General features: G+C 40.7%; 1 protein-coding gene across 8 annotated transcripts in view; it reads left to right on the top strand.

Annotated features, from left to right (window-relative positions):
• The window catches only part of RHOBTB1 (Rho related BTB domain containing 1), a 69,985-nt gene that overhangs the window by 19,098 nt on the left and 35,881 nt on the right, over window positions 1–15,006 (top strand). For 5 of the 8 annotated variants that reach the window (XM_071215808.1, XM_023584038.3, XM_004476336.5 and 2 more), the window contains exons 2-4: window positions 6,199–6,266; window positions 12,505–12,706; window positions 13,060–13,163. In XM_071215808.1, the coding sequence (XP_071071909.1) occupies window positions 13,157–13,163 (7 nt within the window). In that variant the 5' untranslated portion in view covers window positions 6,199–6,266; window positions 12,505–12,706; window positions 13,060–13,156. The remainder of the gene's footprint in view (window positions 1–6,198; window positions 6,267–12,504; window positions 12,707–13,059; window positions 13,164–15,006) is intronic. The other 3 variants (XM_071215809.1, XM_023584040.3, XM_012518748.4) reach the window with 1 other exon arrangement.

The raw sequence follows: 15,006 nt of genomic DNA, 5'->3' as shown, positions 1-15,006 counted from the left end.
CTTTTTTGTTATAGCATATCTACTTCATAGAAGCCCTTTCTTCTATGTCTTTAGGTAATTGCTTGTCCTTTTTTATGCTTCAGTATTTTTAATAGACCATATGAATGGCGGTCCTTATTTACCCCATCCACATAAAAAAAGGATTCATGCCGCCCATGAATCGAAGTATGTTCAGAATGCTTGGATAACCTTAGGCTCTGTCAGAGTCCAAAGTAGAAATCTGTGGAAACCCAGGAACCCAGTTCCAGAGCAGACAAGCAAAGCTTCTCAATATCGTGCCAATTCAGACAAACTTTGAGGGTGAGATAAGGACAACTGTGAAGAATGTCGCCACTGAAGATACACATATATCCAGTCTTAGGAAAGTTTCTCCTTCCTCCATTCCCACCACAGGATTATTTAGATCTATTTAGATCTCCTGTCAGTATTGAAACTTAAAGGGCCTGATTGGGCTGGTTGGAAGAAGCAAAACAAAACGGGCTCATTAAGAGTCTTTTTCATGCTCATTTCTGTCTATCTGGTCTATCCACTCCCAGGAACAAATGTTGAGACTACTCCATGCTGATGGTAGCATGCCAGATTCCTAACGGCTTTCCACTGGATACACAACTTGCTTTCTCCACCTTGTCCCAAGTCAGCCCAGCTCCCATTACTCCAAATTACAGGCGTCTGCAGCAGTAAACACCTGCTTACTTCCCCTTGTGGAGATGGGCAGTCTGCTGGTCTCAGTGATTTTTCTCACGTGGCTTCATAGGAGAGCATTTGACAGAAGTCCTTCCAATCTCTAATATTTTGCTACTTCTTATCCTTAGTTTCTGATACTGTTGTGGAGCCTGCTATCGTTTAGAATCAGGATAATTTGAGTGAGACATTGGTAAAGGGGAGTCCAAACCATCTGTGCTTTAATTGCCATCTTGCCTTGAAGTCCCTCTAATGGCCTTTTTTGATGTGACTCTTTTAGGCATGGATTGAACTTCTTCATTCAAGACTCACCTTCATGTCAGTTATAAGTAGTTCTCCATCTCTAGCGGGTTCATGTGCCTCCCTTTGCTCCTTCTTTTCCAGTCAAGTAGTGACTCACCTAATAGGGTTGGGAATCCCTTGAATCAAATGGATAAGAACTTTATGAGACTCTTATATGTGAATATTATTAAGATATATAAACTGACTCTAGGCACTAGAGCACAATAAATGATCACATTTCTAAATCAAATCCCTCCTACCTGGCTCTACTGGGGCTCCCACCTGTGCCCGCCCATTGATGAAGTGGCCTGTTCCTTGGTCCCTGGTGGTTCCCATGGTTACTGATGCTCTTCCTGCTGGGGAGCCATGGTTGGTGTATTGCCATCCGTCAAATACTACTCTCATCATGGGCCACACAGATGTCCCTTAAGGTGTGCCTCTCACTGACCACAGGCTTGACCACACACTACTGCTTTAAAGGCCACAGGGCTGAATGATCAGCCACCAGGTAGCCACGTACAATTTCTCTGCAGCTCCAGATGGAAAGTTTCCTAAGGAAGGTAGAGTGGTTGTACTTTTATAGTCAATTCAACAAATATTTATTGAGAGCCACATATGGGCAAGACACTGTGAAAAGATTTGAGGATTTAAAGATGAATAACAGTCTCTGTTGCCAAAACTTTATAATCTTGACAGGGTAGAAGGGATACATACAAAACATAATTATCTGTATTACAAATCAGAGTTTGCTAAAACCCTAGGAGACAGTATGAAAAAAGGATGTTTTAAGTGCATCTGTAACTTCAATCTGTCCGCTTTACTTCATCTCTGCCTATCCCATCCTGGTCAAAGCCACCCTCCTTTCTCTCAGAAGAACTCTCTCAGCTTCCTAACTGGTCCTGCTATCACTCATACCCCCCACAGCGTATTCTCCACACAGCATTTTCAGCACTGTCAGTGGTGCTTTCAAAAAGCAAATCTGAACCTGTCACCCTTCTGCCTAAAAACACTTCATTGGCTTCTAAGTGCATTTAGAATAAAATCCAAAGTCTTGGCTGTGGTCTAAATGGCCACGCATGATCTGACCCCTGCCTGCCTATCTAACCTAGCTCTCTCCCCTCACTGGATCCCCTCGTTCTAGCTCTTCTGGCATGCTTCCTTTGCCACCCGATGACTGGGTCCTTCTCATTTCAGGTCAGGAGATACTTCCTCTTCAAGGCTTTCCTTGTCTGCGTTGTCCCCCTCCCTCCCATTATTCTCTCATGGCACCCTTTTAGCTTCAAGGAACTTATCACAACTTATAATTGTGTATTTTTCCACTTGTTTGTCGCTCCCCAACTGACTATGAAGTCCATGAAGATAAGAAACACACCTGGCTTGTTTGCTACTGTGCACCTAGCGCCTGGCACTCAGTGAACGCTCAGCATCTGTGTCCCTAATGAATTAAAACTGCCTGGTTTCATCAAGTGGATTAAGAACATAGGAACAAGCATTCAAGCAGAAGTAATGGCATAAGCAAAGTCCTCAAAGCAGACGTCACACGGCGTTAAGAAGAAAGTAGACCAGTGTGTCTAGAATGTAGGACCCCATTTACTTAAACCAGTTTTGTCGTCTACCCCTGGAGTTTTTATAATTCTTTCAATTCGGATTTTGATCTGCAGTTTAGTTTTCAATTGAGGCAGCATTTATGAAAGGCAGTGGATAGAAGAGAAAATTTCTAATCCTGGCTCACCTCCCCCACTGACCTTGAGTTTTAAAAAAAACGAAAACATGATCCTGTGTAGGTCTTCATTATCACAGCACTGTGGTGAGGATAACGAGTGGATGCATAAAAGAAGTGCTTTGAACCACTCAGGAAGTGCCTCTGTATTATTTGCATTCCTAGACTTCTGTGCAGTGTCCTGTTACTTATCTATTTTTTTTTTCAGTCAAAACATTCAGTTGAAAAAATATATAAGATGACTTTTAGTACTCCTTTTCTGTTCTTCTAAATGATGAAAGGCAGTTTTACCCTGGAGATATGTTTCTGAGAAGTTTTGATTTAGGGAAGGCCAGGCCAGCCCTTGCTGTCTCTTTCCCTGCTCTGGACCCAGTCTCCATTCCAGCTGAGATGTTTATTTTACGTACAAAGCTGCTCCTGCCTGCCTCGGACTGGTGGTTAAGAGCGCAGGATAATGAAATCTGCACAGTTGAAACTTGGCTGTTTGCTATAGTCATTATGCAACTCTTAACATTTCTCTTTTGTTTCTGTCAATAATATAAATTTCTTGGTTTTTCTAACAGAGCTAACTCTTCAAATACTAAAATTTGTTCCACTAGCATTTTTTAATGACCAAGTTCTATTATTTCTTAATGTTCAACTCTTACACCTTTCAAATGGACAAGAAAATTTAATGGCTGTGTAATAACATCACTCAAGCAGTCTATTAATTGCTGAATGGCACCAAAACTACAAAAATCCCTCTGTGGGCCATCGATGTTTGTGTTTCAGCAAACCTTTCATTGTGTCTTGATATACCAAAAAGGTTTATCAGTCAAAGTTCTCCGGAGAAAGAGAACCAATAAAGCTTATGTATGTTTATGTACATGAGGTATATATAATGAGATTTATTTTAAGGAATTGGCTCAGATTGTCAGGGTTGACAAGTCCAAAGTCCATAGGGCAGGTTGGAAGTTCGAGCAGGACTAGCTGCAGTCTTGAGTCAAAAAATGTGTAGGAGAGGTCAGCAGGCTGAAAACGCAGGCAAAAATTGATGTTGTAGTCTTGAGGCAGAATATGATATCCTAATATCTGACTTTCTCCTCATTAGAAGAGTCTCAAAACCTTATCTGAATTCAAATAGTGGCCCTATACTAAAGTGCACCTTTCCAGAGCAAGCAGAAATTTCTTGAGTTTATCAGCTACAGTGCCCAAAATTATTGAATGATGGGGCAGACCTCTAAAGGCCGTCAAGCCAAAGTATGAATGAAGGGCTGAATGTTACCAGCACTTCCTGGGAGCCCCTTTCATAATAGAGAACAGGACACCATGAGGTCATCATCTAAAAGACTGATGGTGTAGTATCACCAAGGAAAGAAAATGGGTTGGAATTGGAGATTAGGACAGCTAAGGTTGCCTTTTGACTACATCACCATTTTGCCCATGTGTGAACCTAGGAGAGAGTCATAATTAACTTGGGGGTGGGGGGTGGGGGGCTTTGAACTAGGGTGAAAAGTAAGGAAGGCTTTCCAGAGGGGGGCATTATATACTCATTACCCCCAAAACACTTGCTGATTCATTAAATATATGAGGTGGGGCACCTTTGAAAGTATAGCCACACACTCAAAGGATGTTTCACAAACCACCATTCCATAATTTGCTAATATAGAAAACATGAGAGAGAGTGTGGTATGTGCACTGGTGTTCAGTTGCTTCTCCTGGATCCATTATTGGTTCAGAGAAGAAAATGAATTAGTTTGAGGAGGAGTGTAGTTAGGAAAGTTTTTCAGAGGAGATGATGGCTGAATGAGGCTATAAGGAATGCATAGAAATTTCCCAGGAAAACATGGAATAGAGGAAGTTTGGCAGAGGGAATTTTGTGTATAAAGGTGCTGAGATAGAACACAACATTTAGAATTCAGGGAAGCCATTTAGTGTGACTAAAGCATGCTATATTTGTTTCCTCTTGTTGCTATAACAAATTACCACAAATTCAGTGGCTTTAAAGATCACAGATTTGCAGTTCTGAAGGTCGGAAGTCTGAAATGGGTCTCACTAGGCTAAAATCAAGGTGTTGGCAGAGCTGTATTCCTTCTGGAGTCTCTGGAGGTGGGGGGGAGGGGATCCATTACCTTACCTTTTTTCACGTTTCTTAGAGGTCTTAGAGGCCACCTTCATTTATGGGCTTTAGCACCTTCCTCCATCTTCAAAGCCAGCAGTATAGCATCTTGAAATCTGGGCTCTACTCTTTTGCCTCCCTCTTCCATATTTAAAGGAATATTGTGGTTTCATTGCACCCACCTGGGTAATCCAGGACACTCTCCTTGCATTAAGGTCAGTTGATTAGCCACTGAAACCCTAATTCCCCCTTGCCATGTAACATAAAAGATTTATAAGGTCTTGGGAGCCATCATTCTACCTTTCACACATTCACTGCAAGAGTCGAGGGTGATGGTAAAGAGTAAAATAGGTATGACCCATTGACCCTACATGGAAAACATCACCCACCCAAGAGGGGTATATAATCTGTGAAAATAAAATGTGATCAAAGTTCTGGAGCTTTCTCTCAGATATAGTGAGTGTACTTCTGTTAACTATTGCTACATAACAGACCCCCCAAAATACAGTGGCTTAAACAATAAAGATTTATTATTTTTCATGACTGTGGGTTAGCTAGGTAATTCCACTGCTGGTTTTGCCTGACTAGAGCTACATTCAGCTGGAGGGTTGGCTGGGCTGGAAGACCTAAGATTACCTCACTCAATTTATCTGGCATTTGGCTGTGGCTCCACTGGGCTGCCTCACTTGTCCTCCACATGAATTCTCATCCTCTGCTAGACTAAACCAGCTTCCTTACATGGCAGCTTTAGGTTAGTGTTCCCAAAAGGATCAAGGTGGAAGTTCCAGGGCCTCTCACACAACTTCCCTTCTACCACATTCTACTGGACAAAGCAGTCAGTCACAAAGCCAGCTAAAATGCAAGAGGAGGGAAAATAGATTCTCCCGCCTGATGGGAGTTGCTGCCAGGGCCACATTTAATCTAGTACAGGCTGTAAAGATAGAAGATTTTGTTCTCAGAAAGAGATTTTGAAACTTGAGATTTCAGAAGTAAAATGTGTCTGGATGCCAACAATATCCAACCTGTGGCCAACAGTATAAATGATTGCAGTAGAGTGGGTGAAAATCGCTGGCACTGAAGAGGTGAAGGGTGAAGGAACTGTGAGGGTAGGGCACTAGCTGTATCACCCTTCTGGACACAGGCAAGAAGACTGTGAGTCCACCGAGAAGGTGGAAGGGTGACCTCAAGTCCACTAATAATGGTGGGGGCAGGCATAAGGTAATCAGACCAGATGGAGTGGTTTTGTAGCCAGCATATCTCGATCTCACTGTTCTAAGTCAGCCTCGTGGGTGGTGGACACCCGGGCACCCAGAGCCACTGCCACCCTATGTCACGTCACCATGCTATCTCTTCCCAAACTCATGTTGCCTTGCTCACTTGCCAGCTTTCAAATAAATTTACTGCTTCTGATTTCCAGATCGTGTGCAAGTTGATCCCTCAAGTAGCCTTTCACTGTCAGCATCAACGTCCTGGCATTCAGTGAAGGTATGAAATAAAGTTCAAGTCAGTTTTGTATAAGAAAATTATAAAGCTACCATACTGACAGTCAGTTTTTCAAGCTTTTCTTTTCCTTTTATACCTTCCTTGTCTCCATAGGTTTGTATCTAAAGTTGCAAGAGTATCCTCATAGATCACCAAGATTTATATGGTGGTGATATTTACTAGCAGTTAAATGGATAATATTTATTATTCTCATTCTAGGTAAATAAAAATCACAATCCAGATAGCCATTATCCAGATGGTCCTAAGAGCTCCTTCAACCATAAGAGTGCCAAATATAAAGAAATTAGAGCCTTAATAGAGAAGGATAAATTGCATATTTTTATAATTACCACCATAATTTATTTCTTTATGTGTAACAGATGAGTTATTGATTTACAACAATATAAGTGTGGCATGAGTTTGCATCCTTAGCCGTGGCTTCACACTCTTAAAAAGCTTTTTTGGATTACCACAAAAGAAATTTCTACTCCAAGTTAAAGAGTTTTAGCATTTGTAAATTGAACAAACCCTTCCTGGAAATTCTATATCAGAAGTAAATGATCTGGGCTATGAATATTTAATTTTGACCTGCCTTCTATTTTACCTAACTGGTTAGACCTTTTGCACAAGACACCTTTGGCAGTCACTTTGGTTTTGAACAGGTTGCTAGGAATTAGAGGACCCAAGGATCTTATTCTCACATTTGACAAAAAACTCCCTTAAGGACTGTGCATTAAATATGTCTATACATAACAAGTGAAGTATAGATACTATTTGTAATGATGGCCTTAATATTAGTATAGGAGGACTTCTGTCCCCTTTAAAGTAGTCTTCTGTAAAAACTAGTTGTTCCACCAATGTTGTCACGGATCAAATTATTTGGGGGATTCCTCTCTGGGGGCTGCTATCAAAGCTATTTTATAAGCCAATAAGAAAACCAGTTCTATGTTTTTAGTGTCATAGCTCAATTTCTTTTAGACAGTTAAAGTCCAAATACTCTCCTAAATTTCAGCGATTGGTTCTGCATGACTTTTAGCCATCAAAACAAAACAAAACAAAATAAAAACCTCAAATCCACCATTAAAAGAGTAAGTTATCTACTATTTAGGACATTCAAAATAATGTACTTCAGGTTCCAGAGCTGTGATGATCCAGATGGAACCTGTTTTCATGACACATTACCCCACGTGTGATATTAAGGTAATATCACCAAAGACATATCAAAGAGTATTTAAGAAGTGTTACCTTTTATATTGCCCCATAAAAACATTTTAACCCACATTTCCTAATCCATTATCTTTGGGTTTACTATGATCTCCTTCTCTGCCCCCAGGACTTTTTCTGCCTTCTTTGCATAAGGTCAACTAGCTATATTCCATCTTGTATTTATGTTCTTTGGTTTTCAGTGTGTTACCCTTTAATTAGCTCTACTAAAATTTATCTTTTTTATAGATCTTTGCAATTATTAAGTTTGGGTTATAAATTCTGCATCTAATTCTGGATTTCCACCAGACTCAATTTTGTTGACATCTAAAGGCATTCATCTTCAACATCTTGATTATAATTTTTGAAGCCATCAATGTGTCAGATAGTACACTGGAGATTTAAACCATCAGTTCACTTAATCCTCACAACAATCTCGCCAGATGAGTATTTTTACTCCCATTTTACAGATGGGGAAGCTAAGGCTCAGGAGTGCAAATAACTTGCCCAAAGACATGACTGAAAAATGAGGGAAATAGAGTTCAAACTCACATCCATTTAATTTAGCGTTTTTCAACCTCAGCACTATGACATTTTGAGCCAAACAATTCCTTGTTGTGGGAGCTGCCCTGCATTATAATATGTTTTACCAGCATCACTTGCTCTACCCACTAGATGCAAACCTTCCCCTCCCCCAGTTGTTCCACCCAAACTGTCTCTAGACATTGCTTAAACGTCCTGTGGGAAAATTGAGAACCACTGATCTAATGCTGAATTCATTTATTTTACTATTAATTATACTATACTATTAAATAGACAACTAATAAAATCATAAAATTTTAAGACTGATTTTTAAAGAGATCAATTTTAGGCATCCCCACACCTGGATGATCATTTAAGATTTTTTAGAACTTTTTGCCCACCCAAGATTTTCAGAATCAGCATTTGCCAGGTGCAAACCAGGTATCTATATATTTTTAAACTCCCACGGTTTAGAAACCACAGATCAAATCCTAATTTAACTGTTCCTTGAATCACTTCATTCTGTCCCTGCTGAATAGTTCTCTAGCCTACAGTTTAACACCACTCTTGATGGTGTTACAGGAAACAATTCCATGCCCTTCACTTTCAGACAATCCCTTGTTCAGATAGGCCTAACATGAAAAAGATTTCTTCTTAATATTCTTTCTTACATCTCTCCATCTGTGCCCTTTATCTCATATTTTACAAATTATCATTGTTCTCAAATCATTTGAATTAAACACATATTGCAGGCATTAGGCCCTCCTCTGAACAATTTCTTTATCATGGCCATTAAAACCATTATCAACTCTCTAAAAATGACCATCTAACCAGTTTGCTCAATATAGCAGTTTGATATAGTTTAATGAATTCAAAAAATAGATATTGGATTATGATTGGGCCTTATCAGTAGGACATTGAGTCCCTGCTCCCTTAGTGGGTGGAGACTCACTGAAAAAACAACACAGCAGAGGAGAGAGTTGGAGTTTTTATGCTGGAGCCACAGAAAATAAACACACAAGAGAAGAACACAGAGGAATAGAGATGGCTCCATAGGTACAGTGGGGGCCCCAGGAAGAGGGAAAGCCTAAGAGTCTACAGCTGACTTTGTGGAGAGGACAGAGCAGCTATGCCTGGAAAGAAACAAGCCCCAGGAAGAGAGCCATTTAGGAAGAAGAGGAAGGCAGAGCCCTCACAGAGACTGGCAGCCATCTCGCTCCAACATGTGGCAACAGACAAAGGTTAGGGTAGTAACTTACACTTTATGGCCTTGTGACTGTAAGCTTCTACCCCAAATAAATAACCTTTATAAATGCCAACAGATTTCTTGGACTTTGCATCAGCACCCCTTTGGCTGACTAATAGAGAATTTGGTACCAAGAGTGGTGTCATGCTTTTGAATTAGCAAAATGCAGGAAGGGTTTTATAATGGGTAAGGGATATTTTTTGGAGGAGTTGTGAGATGCTTGATCAAAAAGGCCTAGATTGCTTTGAAAAGACTGTTGGTAGGAATATGGACACTAAAGAGACTTTTTATGAGGACTTAGAAGTAAATGATGAAACTATTATTGGAAACTGGAGAAAAGGTGATCCGTGTTTTAAAAATCACAGAGAACTTAGCAAGATTGACTCCTGATGTATGGAAGACAATTTGAAAATCATGAGCCTGGGCATTTAACTGAAGAACTTCCCAAAGTCAACTTGGAGAATGTGGCTTGGCTTCTCCTTGCAGCTTATAGTAAAATGCTAGATGCTAGATGAAAGAGATAAGCTGAGAACTGAATTGTTGGGCGCAAAGAAACAAGAAACAGATTCCAAAACTTCCAAGACTCTGGAAATCAAGCCCCCAGATGATAATGCCCCATTTGAGGACTTAACTAACTTGAAACTTGTAAATCAGGATTGAAAATGCAGTTATGTAGGAAAGACTACTGTCTGATGGCTTGGACCCCTGTTTCTGGCATACTAAACCAACAAGTTTTTTGAGAGAGTTGTATGAACAAAACCACTGCCATTCTAGACTAATAGGGACATCAAAGGGAGAGATGGAAGGGGAAATGGCTCTAAGAGGAAAACCACAGAAGCTGGGGTCAGGAATTAAGACATTTCCTTGAGCCAAGAGAAGAACCCCACCCATGTGTACAGACAGGGTGAGTTTGCTGCTGCAGTTGAAGAGGATGGATGTTCCAGCCCTCTGTTCAGGAAGAGCTTTGCCACCCCAGGGTACAGAAAGGGTGGAGCACATTCTGCAAGGATTATGGAGCATAAGGTTAACACCCCATAGGTCTGAAAGGGGTGGGCCTGTCCCCCATGCATTAGGAAGGCCAGGTTGCCAACTCATTGGTGTGAAAGGCTCGGGTCTGTATGCCAAAAGTCAGAGAGGATATTTTCTTCACTTCACTGTACTAGGGGGTTAAGACTTTACCCCAGAGGTCAGGGAAGCTGTGGCCATCAACACAAGGTACTCGGAGGGTGAAGTCTGGAGTTCAGTTGCCACCCAGATGCTTGATGAGGGTGGAACCAAGAAAATGGCCATTGGGCAAGACTGTGGAAAGGGTGGGTCCCCATGAGGCCCCAGGGAGAAGAAACTATCTTTTTAAGGAATGACTCTCAGACCTTAAAATCTAATGAAGTATACCCTGCAGGTTTTCAGAATTGTTCTAGACCCATGGCTCATGATCCCTCCCAAATTCTACTTATGGTTATACAAATGTTTAGCCTTTGTTCATTTGTATATTGGAAGCAGATAAATTGTTTTGTAAGTTTCAGAGACCTGCAGCTAGATGGGACTTTGCCCCAATATCAGCTGTATTTCTATTAACTGATTGTGATGTGATTTTGTACTTAGCATTGCTACTGAAATAAGGTTTTTTGAGTATTGTAATGTCTTTTTGGAATTCAGAGCTTGGAGTGTAGCATTTGATATTGTTTACAAATTCCAAAAATAGATATTGGATTATGTTTGTAAACTGATCTATTCCTCTGGGTGTATTAGATTTTATTACCTTCAGAGGTTTCACTTTTACTTGGCAAAATTAAGATTAGGGTTTTGATTGGGCCATATCAGTAGTTCCTGCCCCCTTGGTAGGCAGGGACTCACAGAGAAAACAACACGGAGTTGGAGTTTTTGATGCTAGAGTCCGGGGAAGTAAACACAAAGGGGAAGAACACAGAGAAATAGAGATGGCTCCATAGACACAGAAGAGGCCCTGGCGAGAGAAAGAGCCTGATAATCTACAGCTGACCTTGTGGAGAGAACACAGCAGCTGAGCCCGAAGAGAAATGAGCCCTGGGGAGAGAGACATTTAGGAGGAAGAGAAGGCTGAACCCTTACAGAGACCGGCAGCCATCTTGCTCCAACACTGTGGCAACAGACAAAGGTTAGGGTAGTCACTTACACTTTATGGCCTTGTGACTGTAAGCTTCTACCCCAAATAAGTACCCTTTATAAATGCCAACAGATTTCTGGGACTTTGCATCAGCACCCCTTTGGCTGATTAATACACTCAGACAATAGACTTACTCAAAAGGAAATTACAATTCATTAAGTTCTTAAAATCTTGTGTAGTTGGTCTCCCATCAGGTGCTACCAGTAAACTTTCTTCTCCCTAGTTTAGGGAGATTCCTCTCCCCAGGGAAGGAATGCTGGCAGCTGCTTTTCTACTTCCTCTTGACACACACACACACCCCGCCTCCTCCCCCCCCCCCCCCCCCCCAACTCAGCAATCTTCTCTTAAAACCTTTCTTGATAGTTTCAGGGAGATTCCAAAGTAGTTCCTCTTCCTGGTAAAATCATTCTTTACCATATGCTCCAGATTTCTTGATGAAAACACAAAGGGGAAGGGAATAAAAAAAAACATTCTTGCTTTAAAGTGAGCCCTCTTTGTGAATATCTTTACTAATCCTTCCTCATTTGATTAATATATCAGAATGCAGATTTACAGTTCATTCTTCTGTAAAGTCAGGTAATCCTTTCAGCTTGTACTTTCCTCTCCTCTAAATTAGCAAGTCACTCTAATAGTTTAAAACCTATAGAAAACTATTTTTCAAAACCAGTCATTGGATTATTGGAAGGTTGTAGTGACATGGGCACTAGCTAGTATTGCTAAGGTTATGACAGACGGTCTAATGTTAAACCTGCAGGTAACCACTTTCTCTAGTAGGTCAATGTGAATACTTCGTGAGCGCTAAGTGTATGCTAGCTCTCCTTAAACTGCTTGCATTCTTCTCCAGTAGGCACGTTTGTGTTTGGAGAATACCAAGGAGAAAATAGCATGTTAACTGGAATAAACCATTTGTGGTCAAAATAACAATCTGGTGTTTTTGTACTTGTGTGAGATATAAAAAGAAAATTTTAGCTTCAATTAAGGTTAGTATGAACTTCCGAACTTCTTGCTTATGTCCATGTACCTGCAAAGAAGGGGATACACAAAGGAAAAAATCCCCTAAACCCCTCACAGTCTTTGCTCTGGAAAGCAACCTTGACTTTAGCGTGGTGTCCACTGTCTTCTTACAGAGTTTTATAAATGGACACTGACATGGACTACGAAAGACCCAACGTTGAAACCATCAAGTGTGTGGTTGTGGGCGACAACGCTGTGGGGAAAACGCGCTTGATCTGTGCCCGAGCATGTAACACAACACTAACGCAGTATCAGCTGCTGGCCACGCATGTACCAACTGTGTGGGCAATCGACCAGTACCGGGTTTGCCAGGAGGTAAGATGTATGGAACCGCCTTCGATTCCTAAGAGCACACCATTGCTGCTGCCAATCTGATATTTAAAATGGAGTAACGCGTGTGTTCAAAACAAAAGGAACCTTTTGAGGTGCCACCAGAAAAAGCAAAAGTAAAACGCGAACTTGGGGGGTATTGCTGTGGTGTCTTCTGCGGGTTTGGGTCATGTGATTCCAGAAAGAGAATAAGGACTTGGCTCAAGTCCCATTAGATGGAATGAGAACACAATGCAAACGAATCAGCGGGCATCAAGGGGTGGTGGTCGTGTACTTGGACCTTGTCCTGGGAGAGCCTCTGACCAACGCTGAGCGTGACCGCTCTGTCTCTCCTGCAGGTCTTGGAGCGTTCCCGGGATGTTGTTGATGAAGTGAGCGTTTCTCTCAGGCTCTGGGATACTTTTGGTGATCATCACAAAGACAGGCGCTTTGCATATGGCAGGTAAACCCAGACTGGCGGGCTGTGGTTGAGTTTGAGTACAATTTCCTTTCCAAAAACCACATCACAAGGCCTTGAAGAGCAATGAGTTCTGTGCTGTATCTAAGAAAAGAAAAAACAGAACAACATTGTTCTCTAATGTGGGCAAGAGGGAGTCTGCCCTGCCGCACTGTTCCTTATTTAAAACAACCAGTGCTAGTTAAGCCAGGGAATTTGCTAGAGGCAGAGAATTCTGTCTTGCCCTTGAGCCCTGGGCTGCTTTGACTGCTGTTTTCCTGAATAATACTTCATTTGCCTTCTGTTAGAATGTTTTAAGTTATTTTAGCACTTGGCAGCCCCACTTCAGAAGGTCTCTTTCTCTTTTCGTGACCATATTAGCAGAGTCTGATGTTATTTGCTTTTGGCTTCGTGTTATCTGAAAAATCTATTATTTTGATTTCAAGGTCATTTTTAAAAAGAAAGAAAAATATCTCTAAAGTCCTTTCCAACGTGAACTGGAGCACAAATGTCTATTTTTCTTTAAAAAACACAAAAGGAAGGAAGAATTCAGTAAAGGGAAGATTGATCAAGAAAGACACTAACATGGGTAGGAACGATCAAAGTGCCTTAAAATACTTAAGCAACTTCTTCTTGTCACCATTACTTCAAGTTTCTCTCTGTGAAAGCGTCACAGCTTCTAAAATCCAGATAAGGAAGTTATTTTCTTACCCCTTAATTGTGAATATGTTCATAACACAGTTCATTTTAAGTTTAGAATTTAGTTTTTATGGATTAGTAGCTCCTTGTTAACATCACAAATCATGTTACCTCATAAGACTGGATTAGTTAGAAAACCCCAAACACATGACTTTTTCCTTGATACTGAAATAAGCATTTTGGAAAGTACCTCTATTTCTTCAAGTCAGTATCCCTCTCGAGCCACTGAACAGACTTTCATTGGCATTATCTGCGTGGTCTAAAATAGCGAATAAACTTCTGAAAGAGTTTACCTTATTCCTGAGAATAGTTCACACACTGAAAGGACCTGTGATTTAGACCATTTTGTTCAAAGGGACTCAGAGACATATGGAAGGAAGACATGGTTTTAATGTCCTCTTGGTAGCAAGGAGTTTTGAACTTAATATCCAGCCTATAGATATTTTTCTCGTTTTTGAATTCCCTTTAAAAATTTTTTTTTCTTTCTACATTACTCTTGATTCTCTCGTTTTTCCTTTTGTCCAATTGTTCTGTATTGCAAAAATAATAAAAATGAATCTGGTTGTAAGTACCATACTGTCAGATTTAAAATACGTATGGTTTTAAGGAAGCATAATAAAATGATGGCTTTAAGCAAAGTCAGGATGAATGCAATCAATTTCAAAGGGCTTTCTGTACTCCACTTCTGAAAAGATGTTATGAAATTGACGAGCCTGAAGATGAGCTTACTGAAATATTTGGGATTAGACTCTTATGGACTTTTCAACAGCTCAGTGGTTTGTGGTCACTTGAAATGTAGACATAATTGAAATAATGAATTTTAATTTGGACCCACAATGTAAAACCTGAATTGTTCTACTATCAGGGCATCTCTATTGTCACATGAGATTCCTGCTCAGGGTTTATTTAATGGTGCTGTGGCCTTCATAGATCTAATAGTGATAGGCATCTCCACTGGGCCTCCCCCAGCTCCCTGACATATCTGTAGTCATTTTACAATGGGTCATGCCTGTGTTTGTTGATTCCCAATGAAAATAAGCTGCTCTTTCATGTTACTCCATCAGTTCAAAGCCCATTGTTCTGCTTTCCTATCTGTAATGCTGGATTCTATCAACTCTAACCTGGTGCTTCTTTGATGGAAACAGAAAGT

Source organism: Dasypus novemcinctus, chromosome 6 (assembly GCF_030445035.2).
Source record: "Dasypus novemcinctus isolate mDasNov1 chromosome 6, mDasNov1.1.hap2, whole genome shotgun sequence".
Lineage (NCBI taxonomy): Eukaryota > Metazoa > Chordata > Mammalia > Cingulata > Dasypodidae > Dasypus > Dasypus novemcinctus.
This window is presented reverse-complemented; position numbering and strand designations above follow the sequence as displayed.